Source organism: Phoenix dactylifera, unplaced genomic scaffold, assembly GCF_009389715.1.
Source record: "Phoenix dactylifera cultivar Barhee BC4 unplaced genomic scaffold, palm_55x_up_171113_PBpolish2nd_filt_p 000089F, whole genome shotgun sequence".
In the NCBI taxonomy this organism is placed as follows: Eukaryota; Viridiplantae; Streptophyta; class Magnoliopsida; order Arecales; family Arecaceae; genus Phoenix; species Phoenix dactylifera.
Window position 1 is genome coordinate 1106739 of NW_024067678.1, and position 19841 is coordinate 1126579.

Here is a 19841-nt window from a genome sequence, read left to right on the forward strand (position 1 = left end):
AAGATTGCTATGCCGGAACTAGGGCCTGGATTAGTTGCTTGGTGGCACGGATTGGTATGCCCTTGTGTCGTTTCATTCTGGGCCCGTACGGACACTGTAGAGGGGGCAAGGGAGAACGGGGGAGAGAAAATGAGAGAGAGGAGAGTGTCGAAGGCCGGCAGAGGGCCGGAGAGCTGCGTGGAGGGGCGAAGAAGGGGTTTCGCCTTCGGTTCTCCTATTTTGTTTGAAACAAGGGTCTAGAGGCCCCTTTTTATTTTCAAAATTTTTAAGTGAAGTCAGCAAACCTCTTGCCGACTTCACTTAATTCTTTTTCTTCAAAATTGAGTGAAGTTGACAAGGAGTTTGCCGACTTCACTTAAAAATTTCGAAAATAAATAGGGTACCTCTCAGGTACCTTATTCTAAACAAAACAAAAAAATCGGAGGTGGAGCCCCTTCTCCGCCCCTCTGCACGTCTCCCCAGCCCTCCAACCCTTTGCTGGTTGGCTGCCACCCTCCCTCTCCCTCCTCCCGCGCTCTCTTTCTCTCTTTCCTTCTCCTTTTCCCCTTCGTCGCCGGTTTTTTTTTTGTTTGCCGGAACTGTCTCGGTCCGCCACTCATACGATTCGGAAAAACTGCAATAAGAAAAAAATTAATTTATTTTCATCCTGTGAGCGAGTGGGGGGGAACAGGATTCAGAGTTTTTTTGCAGATTTTTTAGAAATTTTTCATTAGGGACAATATCAAATTTTAGTCATGTTTCTATATTTGTAATAGGATAATTCTAGCATGTTTTCTTTTTATCAAGTCTTATTTCAAATATGATTTTGCATTGGATTTAATGCCCAAATTATGGTTAAGGTATCATATCCTATAAATATGAATGTAATACATTTCAAGGGACAACCTTTGAGATATTAATAAAATTCTTTTCCAGAGAATTTTTTTCATCAAGTGAAGAATTCTTCAATCTAATTTTCTTCTATTTGCGTGTTGATTTTCGAAGCATAACCTCGTCGATCAAATCATCCCTTCTTTTTCCCACTATGTCAGATGATATTAGAACCTAAGTTTCTGATCTGATTCGGATGGCTTCAAAGAAGAAGCAGATGGTGTAGGTAGCCACGACAGGAGGAGCACACGAAAACAGATTGGTATCGAATGCAGTGAAGGTCCGGTGCCATATCGAAGCCCTTACTCGATAGCTTCATGCAATTGAACCCTCCTCACACGTGAAAGAGGTCAAGAGTGAGGACATGCTCAACCCTTTCCATAAGATTGCACCAAAGGCATCAGAGGGGAGGCTGACGTTTGGCGGGAATCCAAGGCGATGGGAGCAAGGCCTCAAAGTCGACCTTCTTGAGTTCTCAGGGAACTTGACTGCGGAGAAGTTTCTGGATTGGCTCTATATGGTCGAGGAGATCCTTGAGTTTATAGAGGTTCTAGATGATGAGAAAGTGCTTCTAGTGGCAACACGGCTGTGAGGTAGGGCAGCTCTATGGTGGCGCCAGTTGAAAATCATGAGGAAACATTGCGGCAAGCCAAAAATCATTGATTGGGAAAAGGTGAAACTATATTCATACTCTGTATCATAGATTACAAAATCTAAGGCAAGGAAGCGACTCAGTTGATAATTATTCTGGAAAATCTATGAATTGGTCGCTTGGCTGAATCCCAAGAACAATTAGTTTGGAGATATATTGGGGGTTTACGCCAAAGCATTCAAGATGAATTGTTATTGAGGGGTTGTTGGTCAGTATCAGAGGCACATTAGTGTGCTCTAGTAATAGAAAAGAAGTTGCCAAGAAATCGGCAAGTATCAATTTTGCAAGGTGCTAAATCAACAAGCCGAGTTTCTACAGGAGGCAATTTTGATATTTCTAAGGGTACCATACCATCCAATATAACTCATAATCGAATTCTGCAGCCAAAATGCACAAGGTCGAACTCGATGCGTTCAGTGTGGAGAACTAGGCCACAGAGTTGCAGACTGCAAGATGCCAAAGGGGCGAGAAGGGAAGCAATTATTGATTGTTGAGCATGAGGAAGAGTAATCGACAAGTTATGAAGCGTTGCCTATTTTTTGACGACTATGAGGATGAACTAGAGGAGGAGATTGTGCGTGGAGATGTCAGGGAATCTCTAGTCGTACGACGAACCTACCTCGCACCACAGGTGAGTCATGAGATGATTTGTTGTGGAATAACATCTTTCGCACCATTTGCACAATTGGGGAAAATGCATGCAAGATGGTTATAGATAGTGGTATCTATGATAATTTGGTGTCAGAAGAGGCTGTGACCAAGTTGTAGATGAACACAAAAAAGCATCCCTATCCATATAAGCTAGCTTGGTTAAAGAAAGGTAGCGAGGTTATCGTGTCAAAGAGGTGTTTGGTATCTTGTTTTGTTTGCAGCAAGTATAAAAATTGAGCTTGGTGTGACGTGGCAGTGGATGCCTATCATCTTCTATTGGGGCATCCTTGGCAGTATGATAGGTGTAATGCATGACGGAAGGAAGAGCACTTATTTGTCCTGAATGGGATGAAAATTGTATTAGTACCATTGAAGGAAGCGATTTCTAAGCCACATCCTCGAGAGAGTAGCAATTTTCTTTGTCAAGCACAATTTGCTATGGCTGCTTTAGAGTCTAGCGTGATTGTGGTTTTGTTGGGAAAGGAAGCTGTGGAAAATAGTGGCATTCCAAAGATGGCTCAACCTATTATTCAAGAGTTTGCTGATATCTTTTCCGAGGAGCTTCCATCTGGATTACCCCCGCTTCGATCATCCATCATAGAATTGACTTGATTCCAGGAGCTAGTCTTCCAAATTGAGCCCACTATCGGATGAGCCCTACAAAGCATGCAGACTTGTCTAGGAAAGTTAATGTGCTTCTGGAAAGAGAATATATTCGTGAGAGCATGAGTCCTTGTGTAGTTCCAGCACTCCTAACTCCTAAGAAGGATGGAACTTGGTGCATGTGTGTAGATAGTAGAGCCATAAACAAAATAAAAATGAAGATATGGTGCAAAAGCTTCAAGATATACATGTTCAGGTGTGTTACAAGATTGAAGAATCAAATAGGAATTACAAGGGGAATATGGATTAACATAGATGTAGGGTGATATTCAAGGTTGGTGATTATGTATGGGCTATCATTACGAGGGACCGCCTATCAACTGGAGAATAGGAAAAATTTTCTCCTTGTAAGACCCTGTGAGATTGTAGAAAAAATCAGTGATAATGCCTACCGTCTGAAGCTACTGAGTCATATTAGCACCATGATGTCTTCAATGTTGAGCACCTTATGCCATACCATGGTGGTACATCTAATGAAGAATTGAAGTCCAGGGTGAATTCTCTCCAACCAGGGTAGAATGATGCAGCACAAAGTAGAGCCAACAGGTATGACCACCATGGTTTGTGGATTCAATTATATCCATGCTCATAATCTCTCTCAAGTAGTTTTTGCATCAATAATGGGCACATATTTTATTGCATCTATGGATCGAACCATGTAGGTATTGCCAAAACTAGTGTCAACCAAGATTCGCAGTACTGATCGAACCGATGTACCGGTGAAGATCGATACTGGTTGGAATCGGTACCAAACCAGTTTCGAAAAAAAAGAAAAAATGTGTGTACGCGCGCGCGAACGTGCGCGCATCCGCATTATGCCACAGAGTGGCATTTAATGCCACTCTATCGCATTAAAAGACCACGCGGGCTGCCCTTGGCCTCACAGCGCGGGAAATTGCGCTCGTCGCAGGGGGAACCGCGTGTGCGCGGTTCGCATTGCGTGGAACATGCGCGGGCGCGAGTCGGGGATGCGTTTCCTTACTCTCGTCCACGCCCTTGCGCGCAGGCGTGCTGCCCCCGACCCCTCTCTTTTTTCTTTTCTTTTCTTTTTTTCCCTTCTCTTCTTCTTTCCGAGCCATTCTTCCCCTCTCTTCTCCTCTCTTCCCCCTTCTCCCACGAGCAAGGGAGGTCTTCTTCCCCGCGAGGTGCTCGGGAGGAAGAAAGAGGCTCGCGAGGTAGTCTTCTTCTCTCCTCTTTCTCTTCCTCTTCTTCCTTTTCTTCTTCCTCTTCTTTCTTTCTCTTTCTTCCTCCTTTCCTCTTCTTCTTCCCTACGAGTACTGGTGCGGTTTGCACCGGTACGGGCAAGGAATCCTTTGGTTTGGGTCAGAACCGAATTCTATGGTATGGTACAGGCTGAATCGGTCGGTTCCGACAAGTTTAGCAGACCTTGGTGTCAACTCTATGGGATGGTAGTATGGTGTAATGTACTTTCTAGTTTAATTTGTGGTGGTTAATTGCCTATTGATGGTTATTAAATTCTAAACTAAAGACCTCGATCAATACACTGTGTAGGTCTAGACTATATTATTGGCTATCATGTAAGGGAGCTTGACACTTATCTCTTTGTTTTTCTTGTATTTTATTCTACAAAGAGCATCATGAGGCACATCTAAAGTGTGGACGTCCAAGAAAGGAGCTGCAAATTGTGAGGATCATGCATGTATGCTATTTGGATGGACTGTGATATTACTTTATTTACTCCATTATCACATGTTATGATTGCTCGGTTTTTCCCCACTAGAGATGCTTGCTGTTAGATGTATGCCCTAGAAGCCAATTTTGGCTGACACATTATTAATTCTAGGGACATAATTTTGTACTTGACTATTTATTATTGAATAAATAAAGGCATCTTTCTATTCATATTATTTATGTGTCTATGAATCGTCCAAGAATTAATAAGATGATGATGCGTATTCTTAAGAGTTAAGAATTTGAGCCATGCATCATTGGTGATTAATTTCTGAATGCTCCTGATCAATGGATCATCACAAGGACGGTGATCGATCCGATCAGTGCACACATTGCTTTCCTTATGGATGGATGAGACTCGAGTCCACAGTGTGGCGACACTGTAGTAATAGTGCAGGTGCTTGTTAGAGAACAAGGGTACTGAGCGTGACCAACACAAGAAGTCACTTGGATGTCTATCCACTCGTCAGTGACTTGCTTGATGTTGCAGTAGTGTGACTAGTCCTTTGACCTGCGATGCTTCGGCTACTCACAGTGAGGTTATTGTAGTTTGACTGCACAAATACATGGTCTCTAGCCATATGGGTCCATGCAGTGTAGATTGGCTGCAGTAGGTTCACTGTAGCAGTAGGATATGCATCTACAAGGAATCTATCGACCTTGATAGAAAAGAAGAGATCCTATGTGATTTATAAGACTGAGTTCGTAAGACCTCGGCCGGGGCAGATTGCATAGTGGAGAAAGAGTTTTTCACTCTCGAACTTAAGTCGAATAAATCTTGACATATGACAGACGAAGGGGTTTGATGAGTTATCCATGACCTCCGTCTTGTAGGGATTCATGATAGAAGGACTGTATCACACGATAACTGCACCTAGAGGTTCGTCATTCTATTCTACTGGGTAGCCACTACATGCTGCTAGGTGTCACTGGTGGATGGTGGGACTCACAGGGATTATCTCGATGATCGATAAACCCTAATGAGTAGAATTGGAATCGTTCCAATCCATTGAAAGGAGTTTTCAATGATATTGTGATAGAGATCATAATATATCTCACTACCAGTCAGAATAGAACCTATGGGGTCACACACATTAGAAGTATTGACCGATCCGATGGTTGAATCGTGATTAGGAATCACAAGTAATCAAGTCGATTGATAATCAGTTGAAGAAGGAACAATGGAATTAATTAATTGGACTTAAACACAAAACCTACTTCGAGTAGGATTCCTAGAGTCCTAATTGGATTAGGACTGGAAATCCTAGTTGGAATAGGACTGGAATTCCTACTTGGAGTAGGATTCCTACAATCCTAATGAGATTAAGATTTTTGAATTAAAATTGGATTCCTACTTGGAATAGGATTCCTAGAGTCCTAATCGGATTAGGACTTCGGATTCAAATTAGAGTCTTAATTGGATTATGATTTCTTAAGTCCTAATTAATTATTAATCTAATGAATCAATAAGACTCCTAATTGGATTAGGATTGAAGGGGTCAATTGAGTCATGGTTCATTAAGTTCTAATTAGATTAGGACTTACCTAGATTAAACCCAAATTGGTTCACCCTTGGTCCAAGCCTAATTAGATTAGGACCTAACCATGAGTGACCTTCCTAATCCTCCTTAAAGGAGGATTAGGTTAACCATGAAGGAGGGGCACACGCCCCTCCTCCTTTTCCTGGCTTGGTGCGGCAAAGAAGAGGGGCCGGCGCCCCTCTTGGAAGTTTATCAAGGAGCTCCTACAAAGTAGGAGCTCCACATGCTATTTAAGAGGAGGCGTGGGGGCTGACCTAGGGCATCATTGAAGCCCTCTCCCTCTCCAATTCGTGGCCCCCTCTCCTCCCCTTTCCTTGGTTCAGCCGCAAGCAAAGGAAGAAAAAGAAAGGTGGCCTCTTCATCCTCCCTTCTTCCTTCCAACGCAAGGAAAAGAAAGAAGGCTGCAGGGGCTTTGATCTTCTTCCTATCTTCATCCTTCTTCTTCCTCCTCCCAAGCACAATCAAGGGTTGATTAAAAGGGAGGACATCAGCTATCAAAAGTTATCTCTGCAAGGGAGCTAGCACCCCGGGGAGATAGAAAGCTTGGATCGGTTCCTGCTTCGTGTGGATACCCGTAGAGGCCGGGCACTTGAACGGCTTCAAGCGAACCTTCATCCAAAAACCACGATCATCAGTTTGCGGTGATCATCTACCCGCACAAGGTGAAGATCTGATCTTCTAATGTTTTAAAAAGTTTTTTAATCCTTATCTATCTACGAACGGTTTTAAACAACGTTCATGCGATGAACGGTTGATCCCGCGCATGCCTCTTCCGCTGCATCTGAAATTTTTGAAATTTTTTTGCGGCATGGGCGGGTTCCCAACACTTGCATGGTTGGATATATTTTTCTTTTGCATTTGTAATGCTTACACGATATGCTATGATATTCCACTCTTTATAATATCGGCGGTCAATCCAAAGCTGATCCAAAGTTTATTTATCCCTCAAAAAAGACCTCTAATATTAAGTGTATATGAGGACTTGTAGACATATATGAGCCAGCATGGCCCTTTATTGCCCACTCTATGAAGTGCTAGCATATGTTGGGTAAGTGCATGCCCTCGAGGCCAATCCTATTTTTTTTTATATGCTTGTAGTGATGCATAATCGGGAAGGAGCATATTGAGTGGGAGCACATGCCCTAGCAGCTCTCGCCATAAGATTTTGACTCCTGACGGAGATGGTGGGCCACACTTAACTCATGGGTGCAGTGGTGTCCACTAGACATCAGGCATTTTGCATAATAAGGGCCAAGGCTGGAAGTTGAGTGTCCGACCTAGGTAATGCTGGTATTGATGGTGGTACCTGCAATATTAAAGTTCACCTAAAAAAGGGGAAAGATAGTTGCTATCCACTCCATCAAATTGGTCCTACTCGCAATGCACACATGAGAGTGGGTATACATAGGTTGGAGAAGTCAATAGGCTTTACTACTGAGTATGTACTTAGAGTGAAAGCACCAAATCCAATAAAGCAACACCACCGGATAAAAAACCCAAATTCTGTCAGATTATTTTTATGATCATGAGATGTTCATATTTGCATTCATGCATTATTGCTTTATTTTGGTCGGGGATTCATTTCCATGTATAGTTCTATCCTCTCTGGAGATTATGGCTTTAATATGACTGCTTTGATGACTGATTGTTTGGCGAGGCAAAAATTTTTTTTGGTAATTGAGATAAAATAATTTTGAGAAGTGGCATAAGAAATACGAGCTTGCTGCTTTGTGAGGGTGCTCAGATATTGGGTCACGAGGAGCCAGTTGCTCCAACTGACAAGGAAGCCTTTGATGATGCCAATATGGCTTATCTGCAGTGGCATCGGGATAATCAAAATGCTAAAGAGATTATTGGCTATTCTTTTGACATTGTCTAAGGTTAGCAAGGGTGAATTCTAATATTTGAGACATACCTACGACGTGTTGGTGTTGGTTCGGAATCGATTTGGAGCCGGTGGGATGGATTATAGAGACTATCTGTACCAGGTATTCCACCTCAGGAGGAACACTCAAGATGATGACTCACAAGTACATAGCATATGGTGCTAACACATTAGGCCAATGTTTATGTTGCCTAGGCCATCAAACTCAAAGTAGGGCTGTAAGGAAACTACTGGTTGAAAATTGTTGTTGCTTTCTTTTCTTGATTGAAGTTAATCTTTTTTGCAGCAAGTTCATGTGATAGGACAATAAATTCACATTTTCATAAGCTGCAAATTATTGTTCACATATTCTATGAAAAAGATTAGTCTGCTTCAGAACATTTTTTGATGTATTTGAGACTGAATTGCAGTGGAGTGTGGAAAATAAGTGTTTCTAATGGAGCAATTTGCTTCTTTATTTTTTGTACTTGACTTACTGTTAAACTTCATTTTCTATGCTTTCTTGCGCTTGCTTGTGGCATCTTATGGACGGAATCTAGAGGATGTTATGCGAAAATTTTATTTAGTGAAGTAACCATCCATTGGAACTATCTAACATCAGGAAAGCTTCTTGTGTTCTATAAGATGCCCAAAATTGACTATGCTTTTTCTGTCTTAATAACTTCCATGGAATCACATGAAAGAATTGACTTTTACATGTACACACACCAACGCATTGCTTTCATTTGGTCATTGGTGAACATTGCTTTTGGGGTAGGGAACATCAATTGTAAGGTTTCTTCAAGACAAGAATCCTTCCACTTCATTGGCTGGTTCGAAAGTGTTCATGGAAGAAATTGTTCCCTTGCATCCTGCAGGTATTACTCCATCCTTGTATCTACATTTCAGTTACATCTGGTTTCTTTTGTTCCGCCATAACTTTAGGGCTGATGGTCATTTAAAAAGCAAAAGCTACATGACCTCAGATCAAAATGGGAAACGGAATGAAGTTGCCTCTGAAGAGATTGGTGTTAATAATGACACATTGGTTCAAGATAAGGCTCTTTGCAGAAGACGAAGCTGGACCAACACGTCGAAAGATAAGGTATATGACATGGTCGATTTTAAACTAGTGGGCATGCTTAACTTCATCATATCTATTGTTCTTGAAGTGAAATTGACTTATTGTTTAACTCTTATTTTTGAAGAATATGTTTGGCCAAATCATATATCGTATTAACTTATTTCACACTCCCAATCCATTGTGCATACATTTGAAGGTTTGATCCTGAGTTTACAGCTGAAAAATTGTTCTTGTTGAAGTGTTGAAAAAATTGGTTGGAGGGTTATCATTGTTTACATTCTCCAAAACGGTCTAGAATAATTTTCTACCATCTAGTATTAACAGATTTAGGTTTCTCTAAGTATGGTGGAGTTTCAACTAAAAAATTGAGGACTCGACATGGGCAGTTAGATTAAATGAGAATTCAATATTTCAAGTCTTTGTTAATGGCACCGTGGTTAGTAGGCTTGAACTATTTAACTATTGGATCAAGTCAACTGGGGTCTGACTGGTGATGTATCAAAAAAAATTTTAATTATAAAATTAGATATTGCATATGGAAATATGAAAATACTAATTGGAATTTTTCTAATTTTAATCACAACAAAGAGTTCACCTATGTCAATTTTGAAATATATATCGATTAGACATATCATTATTATAGGATACATCACACTAGACACTTGATGGGTAGAGGTTAAAGAAAGGAAAAACTCTTGCGATAATACAAGGCAAACCAATGCAAAGATAGAGGCTAGAAAAGGCGATTTCTTGTGATAGCACATAATCTAGTAGCAGATACGTTATATTAATTTTTATAGACTTCACTCTCTTATGGTTCTATGGAGGAGAAACCCATGAGGAAGAGCAAATACTGAGGCTTAGGAAATTGAAAGGGCCCCAATTGGCTTGTGGGTGGTGTGGATGTAACAAGGGAATTAGTGGATGCAACACTCCTTGGTTGGGCCAACCTTGGCCAACATGGCAAAGGCAGGTATTGTCACCAAATTCGGGTTGAGGTCAGAGTGCAGCTCGGACGATCCTGAGGTCGGCTGGAGACGAGCTGAGTAGGCTGGTTGAGGTGTTGGGGGTGGATCTCCAGCGAACGTGGCTTGCAAAATGTCCGCTTGCGAGAGAGTTTTTGGTGGGGGACCCTCCAATGCCTAGAATAGTGAGGCAACAACGTAGAAGAAAGAAAATTTCAGCAGAGTGTGGACTTTGTGAGTAATATTACGTGTGTACTTAAGGTCTTCTAGGCTGCCCTTTTATATAAAGGAGTCAATTTTGTTATTACCTTGTTTGACGTGGCGAGCATGATGGCCAGGTAACGGCCGGTAGTACGGTTGAGGCGTGGGTGCCAGACCGCGTGGGCGGCGGGTAGTGTTGGTGGGGCGCAGGTCATGCTGCCGCCACGACTGCGGGCTGCCAAAGCTATCGATTGTTTGGACTATCAGTCTTTGTCGACACATGCTGATTGTTCTCTTCGGCTGATGGCTCTTTAGCTGATTGGCTTCTCGGCCGGGGCCGAGCTATCTCATTTCAGTTGGTCGACTGCTCGGCTCGGGTCGAGGTCTCCTTGGCATATGTCCAAGGTAAAGGGGTAGGTTTGGCCCGAGGGAGGTGTCCAATATTTTTTCTAACACTTTTCCCTCACTTCCGAGGCCGAGTTGCATCTTAGTTCGGGCGACGGAAGTCAAGTTGTCATTTTGATTGAGGGTGAGACTTTTGTCATGGGAAATAAGTGCGCCAATATGTCTTTCCGAAGCATCGGCGAATCTAGGCTATCCCGAGACGCCATCATTGTGGGATGACTCCAAGACTCTATTAATGCAACGATCCGGTGGATTGCCCCCTGTCGTGCCCTATGCTAACACGTGTTTCGATCTGCTCAGGTAGCCTGACTGGTGCTTTGATTGTGGCCGTCCGCGCCCCTATATAAAGGCGTCCCCAACCTTCGGTCTCTACTCTTTGCTCCATTTGCTCCATTCAAGCGCTTGAGTGTCTAGGGCCCTGGGTGGTGCTCCGACGAAGTCCATCTCCGGCTTTGGCATCCTTCGTGCTTCTCAATTTTTGGTGGATTTTCGATCCTTGGCTACTCAACACTTTTCCTGTCTTTGTCTCCTCGCCCTTTTTGTTCGTTTTCTTGGTCTTTTCCTTCGTCTTTCTTTGGCCACCATAAGTAGGGCTGAGGCTAATGCCTCAAAAGAGAGTCGGCCGTATGATCGTTCCTCTCGAGGTCGACTGTCATCACCTCTGGGTGAGGTTGAGTCTGAGGTCGGTCGGGCCCGGATTATGAGGTATCCATCCTTAGGAGAAAATGGACCTCATCCGAGCTCGGCATTTTGTGCCCTCCGAGTTCACCTTTGAGCTCGCTGGTCCTAGTGACCGGGTGAGCAACCCGCACCCTTCTCGGCTCAGCTTGTATGAGGAGACTCTGCGGGCCGGGCTGAGACTTTCTCTCCACCCCTTTGTACAATTGATGGGGTCTTAATACCTCGTTCCGACCCAACTAGTGCTGAACTCTTGCCTCAGTGTCCCTTTTTCGAGGGTGCTTCACTCTAAAGAGGCATCCTCGGAACAGCAACTGTGGTATTTTTTTCCTCGGAAAGGCTGCTAGTTGCTCTAAGGTCCGCCCTCTTCCATCAATGAATGGCAAGAAAGGTTTTTCTTTGTTCACTCCGAGCAGCTATGGAGGTTTGATACCGTGGGGAGGGTGCCTTGGAGAGATCTGAATCGGCCTCTGAGGTTGTCCGATGATGATCAAAGGACCTTGAACAGGCTTCTAGAATCTCAATCCAAGATCTCTGCCTTGCAGGAGTTGTCCGAGGAGGCTCTGATTAAGGCCAATCTAAGCCCTGTCGACCCCCAAGGTAAGCATCTCCTAGATTTTTTCTATCTTTTCACCTTGGTGTTGTAGGCTAACTTTGTCTTTGGTTCTGCAGCTCTTGCTGCCATGAAGACTAATCTCACGTTGATTCGTGAGAGGAGAAAGAAAAAGAAAAGGTCAGTCGTGGTCGCCGAGGGTGAGGTCTCTCAAAGGAAAAAGTCGACGGGGGAGTCCTCGACTCCTAGTACTGAAGCTGTTGCTGAGGCCACTCCTGAAGCTTTGGTGCCTGAAGTCCCTCTCAAGGTGTCTGTACCTTGGGAGGAGATCATAGAGGTCGACCCCGAGGTCGAGGTTGTTCAACTGATCAAGTCGGCCTCTCCGGAGAGGGTCAGCCTCGCCCAATCCTGTGTTGCCTCCACGCCTCTGTGCCAACCATCTTTCGAGGTTTGCACCTTCGCTCGATCGGATCCAGGTTTGTCCGCTCCGGCTAAAGAGGGCCCCTCAGCCTCGGCCTATGCCTTCGGGACCTATTTCCTAGAATGCGCGATCGAAGAGTCCGACTCAGCTCTAGAGTCTCCCGAAGTGGCGAGAGAGATGGTTCGAGCCATACAGCTTCGAGCCATACAGCTTCGAGCCAACAGGGAGCTCGTGTGCTTCCTTGACCCCACCGAGTTCTACAACGGAGTCTTCACTACGGTCATTCGGATAAGTTTCATAGATCTTCATTAAGTCACTTTCCTTGGAAACTAATTTGCCGCCTTCTTTTTAGCACACCCTCGAGTTCGACTGCCTGCATGAGAGGATCAAGATATTCTCGAGGAGCATCTCAAAGTACAAGGTGAAGGTAGAGACCGCTAGGAGCACACCCGTCTGGTCGAGGCGAGCGCGGAGGTTGCCGAGGAGCGGGCTCGAAAAGCCGAACTAAGGGTGAAGGCGGCCGAGGAGTGGGCCCATCAGGCCGAACTGAGGGCGAATGCAACCAAAGGCAAAGTTGAGTCGGCAGAAGCCCATACTTCGACCGCGTGGAGCAAGGCCCTGATCATGAAGAGGCAACTGTCCATAGCTAGGGATGCCTTCCACGCTGTTGGGAAGAAGGCCATGGAGTTTTCTAACAGCCGAGGCCAGGGGTTGTGAAGGCGGTCAAGGAGTTCCGAGAGGAGACCTTGGAGAACGTGGTCGATGCGTTCGGAAAGGGCTTCGAAGCATGCCGAGCTCAAGCTCAGTGGCTCTTCTTGGGTATGGACTTCTCTAGCCTCGACAACGACGATGACAGTAATGGCGGGGGCAGCATCGATGGTGGTGAGGTCGGCGGTGGTAGCAACAGCGAAGTCTCCGAGGAGACCGCGGAAGCTGATTCAGGGGAATACCCTCCTTGCACTAGATCTTCGCTGAGATCTATGGCCGTAGGAGCGGATCCTAGGGGATGCCCTCCTTATCTTGGATCTTTGTTTGGCTCCAAGGAGGCTATAGGAGCTAACCTCAAGAGATGCCCTTCTTGTCCTGGATCTTCGCCTTGACGTTGCGGATGGCGTCCGAGGACCTAACCCTAGGGCAACGGCCTTGCCGGTAAGGACTGCAGAACCATGGTGCCAATTTTTGATTCTATCAAAGAGCCAAAGATGCTTGTAAGGTTGCAATTCTAGATATATATATTCATCCACCTTAAACACCCGATCCGTCCTTTATCATAAACTTGTTCATGCGACCTTGTGCTTCAATCAACCTGCTTCTTGATTCACGTACGATTTGGTCTCTCCTTCTAAGCTCCTGAACAACAACCTTTACTTTGGCAGTTCCAAGTACATACAAAAGCAGAGTCGGCTTCCAAACAGCCTCAAATGGCATCCAACGGATAGAGAGGTGCGGTTGCTATTATAATAGAACTCGACCCACGGTATCCAACGTACGCAGTCTCGTGGGTTGGTGTTGGTGAAACATTGAAGAAACATCTCCACTGTTCAGTTGACAATCTCTATTTGTTCATTCATTTGTGGGCAATATGAAGAGCTAAAATTTAAATTTGTCATTCAATTTGAAAAGCTCCTTCCAAAATGCACTTGTGAAAGTTAGATCCCTGCCACGTACAATTGATTAGGGCATTCCATGTAGTTTAAATATATTTTCCAAAAATACTTGAGCGACGCTGGGTGTAGTGTATGGATGAGATGAAGGCACGAAGTGGGCATACTTAGATAAACGGTCCATGACCGCAAACAGGGCATTTTTCCCTTTTAATGGAGGTCATCTTTCAACAAAATCCATAGAAATGTCAGACCATACCTGAGTGGGTATAGGTAATAGTTGCAGTAGGCCTGAGGGAGATAGATGGCCCTCCTTATTTTTCTAGCATATATCACATCCATGAATGTGCTCCTTGATTTTTGATTTCATTCTAGGCCAATAGAAGTTGGACTTCACCCGATGAATAGTCTTATGCACCCCCTTGTGTACTGCCATGCACCTCTAAATGACGGTGTCTATTAGTCTGAATCTTTAGGAAGATAAATTCTATCTTTGTAGAACATTACCCCATCCTTGAGTTGCCGGAGACCTACAGCTTCACCAGCTTCAAAAAGTTGCTCGAGGCATATCATGTCTGGATGTCTTGTATTCTCATCCTGTATAGGCTCCCACCACCTGAGAATTGGTTGAGAAATGGCTGCCATTGACCTTTTTTCTTCTTGTCTTCTAGACAATGCATTTGCTGCCCTATTGGAGAGGCCCTGTTTGTATTTAATCGCGAAGTCATATCCCATAAGTTTGATAAGCCACTTCTATTGTGCTTTAGTATGAATACGCTGCTCCCACAGATGCTTCAATCTCTTCAAATTTGTTCTGACAATAATATGGTGTCTCAGCAAATATGGCCTCTATTTTTGCATGGCCAAAACCGAGGTCCTCAGTCTCGGTACTGGATACCGTATCGGTACCTTATTGGTTCGGTACGATACGGTATACCTTTATGCCGAAATATTTTTTTTATTCATTTTCTCAATTTTCATCTCGGTACGGACCGGTACACACCTCGATACGCTTCAGTATAGGTCTGTATACCTCGGTACGGGCAGTACGAGACTTGTACCAACTTGAAGGGGTGTTTCATACCGGTTTTCTTTCGGTATAATATAGTACGCCCCATACCTAGCAGTACGGGGCTATAACAATCTAAGATCTTACCTAAAATAGCTAATCGGAATGTATTATTTGGATTTCTTGATCCTGTATAAGTATCCAAAATTTACCTAGCGAATAACCGATGTAGGACTAACATGCACGCACGGGTCCTCGTATACTTTTCTCATTTAAATCTTGACGTGCTCGTCAGGCTAAGACAAGGTATGCGGAACCGGCTGAGCCGGCGTACCGGTTCAGACCGGTACCGGTTGGAACCGGTGCCGAAACGGTTCCGCTTAAAAAAAAATGCGGGGACGAGCGCACGTCTGTGTTCGGCCATAGAGTGGCAGAAGCGGGGCTCGCTGCCCCACGCAGAGAGAACCGCGCGCGAGCGCGGGAAATCGCGCACACGCGATTCCCTATGCATGGTCCGCGGTTCGCACCGCGTGGAACGCGCGAGGCGCGAGTCGGGGATGGGTTTCCCCACTCGCGCCCGCGCACCCGCATCTCCCCTTTTTTTTTTTTACCCCTTCTCTTGTTCTTCTTCCCGACCTCTCCTCCTCTCCTTCCCGGCCTTTCTCCTCCTCCCTTTTCTTCCTCTCTCTCCTCTTCTCTTCTCCTCTCTTTCCCCCCTTCTCCCGCAAGCAAAGAAGGGGCCGGAACCGTACCGGTGAACAGGCGATCCTCGTCGGCCCGAGGGAGGAGGTCGGCCCGAGAGAGGAGGTAAGCTTCTTCTTCTCCTCCTCTCTCTTCTTCTTCCTCTTCTTCTTCTCTTCTTTCCTCCTCTTCTTTCCTCTTCTTCCTCTTCTTCTCCCCGGTGCCGGTACCGGGCTTGTACCGGTGCGAACCGGACCGGTTCGCACTGGTATTGGCAAGGAGCCGTTCGGTTCCAACTCCAAAGGGGTCGGAACCGAATTCTGTGGCTGTACCGTACCGTTGCTAGCTGGCACCAGTATGGTAAAGGCTGAACCGGTCGGAACCTGAGGGTTCAAATCCATTCAAATCTAATCACAAGCACCACGATTGGCCCATATAGGTTATGGGCTGAGTCCGTTCTGACCCATTTGTAATAATCCAAGACGTCACCCAAAATGGTTAGCTGGAAGGTATTATTTGGATTCCTTGATCCTATATAAGCACTCAAAATGTACAATACAAAAAGATAGAGGGGAGACAGAATTTTCCAATAACAAGGAAAGTAGATTGATATACGATGTCCTTCTTCGGGTTGATTGTATGGGCTTTTATAGATGACTACCTCTTCCCATGTGAAACATATTTGCCATTATTGTTTCACCCTTACCTACTTCTAAGGACCCATGACCGCAACTAACAAACAACTTCTAAACAACCTTGACTCATGCATCATTATCTCAACTAACAAAACACCCTTGACTTATTGAAACAACTAGGACTCTTGAACAAAGCAAACAACCTTATTCAAATAACTGGGACTCTTGACCAAGCAATAACCATGTGCATTTTCCTTCAATAGCTGGACTATGTGCAGATCCCACCAACGGCACATAACAGGTGCTGGGTACCTTATTAGACATAAGTTGGTAGAGCAGTTATTCTGGGTGCTAGGAGCATATTGCAAATGGAGTGGCTGAATCTGAGCAGCAATCTGATTTTTTATAAGAATGATGGATTGGAATTAATGCACTTGGTCTGCTCTGCTTTGAAGTTGGATATGTTAATTTTCATTATTTTTTTATTCAACTAGTTATTCTTTTTCTTATGCACCTTTTAACCAAGATAATGAAACCCATCCTTTGATTTGCTAATTTCATTTCCACAAGTTTGGTTCCTGAAATATCAGCTGGGGACGTCCAAAACTTTTGGCCTGTTTGGCATTTTTTTTGTTTCTCTACAAATGAGTGAATTACCCTGGAGATATGGATGTTGAAGGTAACATTCTACAGCTATTCTTGCTTCTATTTTCCCCCCTCTTTGAAAGCAATAAGTCTTTGCTTCCAAATGCTGAAGATTTTACAAGCAATTTGAAAGAAAAAAAGCAGAAGGTTTTCATCATGCATGCTGTTAAATCTGGTTTTTTTTCTTCTTGGGTTTGAGAAAATTAAAACAGAAAACAAAAGCAATACTGAATGGACACATTTGTTTTGAAAGATAGCCTTGTAGCCACTTTCAGACTTAACTCTATATAATGTTATGTGAATGCTAATCTTGTAGGCTACAGCAATGGGATACATGACACAGTATTGTTTGTAAAACTGATAAAATATTGCATAATGAAATAATTGATATTAATTGCAGATGTTGGAAAGACCCTTCTGTGCGGACACTATAAATAGTAGTGTAAGCATGTGCCTGTCCTGTGAGTTATTTTGAATAACTATGATCTAATAACCTAGTATCAGCTTATATATGATCTGAACATCTAAGCTTGGGGCGTTGTATGCCTTAATTTTTTATAGATATGCCTACTTGAACATTGTATGAATCAGGTGAGCTGTATATTTGTTATCTAAAAGCATCATTGGTTATGGCAGGCAAAATGCACGATTTTAAATTTTTTTCAGGGAAGCAATTCCTATTCTTGTATGACAAAAGAGACATTGGATGGTTCCATTCAAGATCATTCACCCTTTTCATCTTCTGGTAAGTCTTATTCTTCCGTCATTCTTTTTGCCACAAATTGCTATTTGAGGATCCATTTTACCATTATCGGCTGAAAAGTTCTCACAGGAAATCAGCAGTATTCTGGAGTAAACAAAATTGAGCAACAAGGAGCACCTGCAGAGGCCAAAAATGACACCAGCACTCATCCCAATCAAACTGGGCAAAGAATTGATACATGGACTTTCAATGTTGAAGATATTGATCCATCTGTAATCGATGAGCTGCCTTTGGAAATCCAAAGAGAAGTCCGAGGCTGGCTTCAGCCACCTAAGCGTGCAAACACTAGTAAAAGAGGCTCCAGTATTATAGGCAGCAGTTCCTCCCCTTGGACCACAAAACAGGCATTGAATCATTTCTTTAAAGATTATGCACCTTTGTCTTCTTTTGGTAAGTTATTCTTCCATCATTGTTTGCACCAAACATTGCTATTTGAGTATCCATTTTACCTTTGTTGACTGAAAAAAGTCTCATTCAGGAAATCAGCGCTATTCAGGAGCGAACAAAATTGAGCAACAAGGAGGACCTGCAGAGGCCAACAATGACACTGGCAGTCATCCTGATCTAGCTGGACAAAAGTTTGATACACGAACTTTCGATATTGAAGATATTGATCCATTTATAATTGATCCTTTGGAAATCCAAAGAGATGTCCAAGGCTGGGTTCTGCCACCTAAGTGTGCAGCCAGTATTGAAAGCAGCAACTCCTCTTCTTGTACAACAAAAGAGGCATTGAATGATTTTTTTCAAGATCATGCACCCCTATCATCTTCTGGTTAGTCTGATTCTTCCGTCAGTCTTTGTGCCATACATTGCTATTTGAGTATCCATTTTACCATTATTGACTGAAATTCTCATTCAGGAAGTCAGAACTATTCAGGAATAAACAAAATTGAGCAAGGGGGGCCTGCAGAGGCCAACAATGACACTGGGACTCATCCCAATCAAAGTAGACAAAAATTTGATACGTGGACTTTCAATGTTGAAGATATTGATCCTTCTATAATTGATGAGTTGCCTTTGGAAATCCAAAGAGAAGTCCAAGGCTGGCTTCAGCCACATAAGCGTGCAAACACTAGTAAAAGAGGTTCCAGTATTGTTCATTACTTCTCATCAGCAAAAAAATCATAGGATTGTGGATGGTTTTAGATTAGTCAGTACTATAGAGCATTGCATATCGAAGTACAAGGCGATGGATGGGAACTGGGCCATCATCTGGCGTATAAGTTCCATGTAGCAATCTGACTCTTGGATGTCTTCAAGAATGATGTCTGAAGTCCTACAGGCTAGATTAGCTGTGAAGTCACATAATGCTGTCTGTTAACCTCTTAATAGAATCATATTTCATTCTTGTGACATTACCCGGAGCTTGGTCGTTGAAATCTTCCAGAGGCTATTTCGTAGGTACAGTGCTTCCATTTGTTCCTTATTTCTAGTAGTTGTTGCTGGGTGAAGATTATTGGCGGAGCTGTTGGGCAAGGAGATGCACCTTTACGCTTTGACATCATGCTGAGTGGCTGCCGGTCATGTCATGTATCTCATAAGCCACGTGATTATTGTATTATATTAAAACTTCGATATTATCTATCCATGTACAAGTTTTCTTTTTCTTATTTTCTCTTTGAATATCTCTTTAGTTTTTTCTGTTGTAATTCTATCGAAACACATATGTATTTGTTGTGAATGTTGTACATGGCATGCATCAGTTTTATCCTCATTGCCTTTTTTTTTTTTTTTTTTTCAACACCGGAGGACTCATACAAGTCTAGTATGAATACAACAAAAAGTCAAAATATAACAAGTCATGGAGCGCCCTAGATAGCTCCGCCTCACCAGTCCATAAATGCCCTTCGGTAAAATTAGCCACAAAAGAAGTCATCCAGTTCGCAACTCTATTAGCCTCCCTATATATGTGCTTTGCTCAGAAGGTAATGTTACCATTAGCGATATCCCAAATGTCTTAGAGCAGGGGGTGGCGGCTTTCAGCGTCACCAGTGCGCCTTTTGATCTAGCCAATTATTATAGCCGAGTCATCTTCGAGAAGGATGGCATTGGCCTACAGCATACGCCGAGCATGATACAAACCAACCTAAGCTGCTTTTAGCTTCGTTCTAGGGCTGATATGTCAAAGATAAAGCTCTCTCCAGTAGCTACCACTCTAGAGTCCAAGCCTCTGACCATGAAATCTGCACCTCTCTTTCTTCCATGATCTAAAACACATCCATTAAAGTCGACCTTGAAAAATCTCAAGGGTAGGCGCTTCT

The 19841-nt window shown here is 43.6% G+C and overlaps 1 protein-coding gene across 4 annotated transcripts in view; it reads left to right on the forward strand.

The window, feature by feature from the left end:
• LOC103713525 (DNA polymerase eta) overlaps positions 1 to 19294 on the forward strand; it is a 41846-nt gene extending 22552 nt beyond the window's left edge. For 3 of the 4 annotated variants that reach the window (XM_008800482.3, XM_008800486.3, XM_008800487.3), the window contains 6 exons: positions 8712 to 8811; positions 8920 to 9038; positions 17451 to 17559; positions 17638 to 17967; positions 18056 to 18352; positions 18440 to 19294. In XM_008800482.3, the coding sequence (XP_008798704.2) occupies positions 8712 to 8811; positions 8920 to 9038; positions 17451 to 17559; positions 17638 to 17967; positions 18056 to 18352; positions 18440 to 18708 (1224 nt within the window). In that variant the 3' untranslated portion in view covers positions 18709 to 19294. The remainder of the gene's footprint in view (positions 1 to 8711; positions 8812 to 8919; positions 9039 to 17450; positions 17560 to 17637; positions 17968 to 18055; positions 18353 to 18439) is intronic. The other variant, XM_008800483.3, reaches the window with a different exon arrangement.
• The last annotated feature ends 547 nt before the right edge of the window (positions 19295 to 19841 follow it).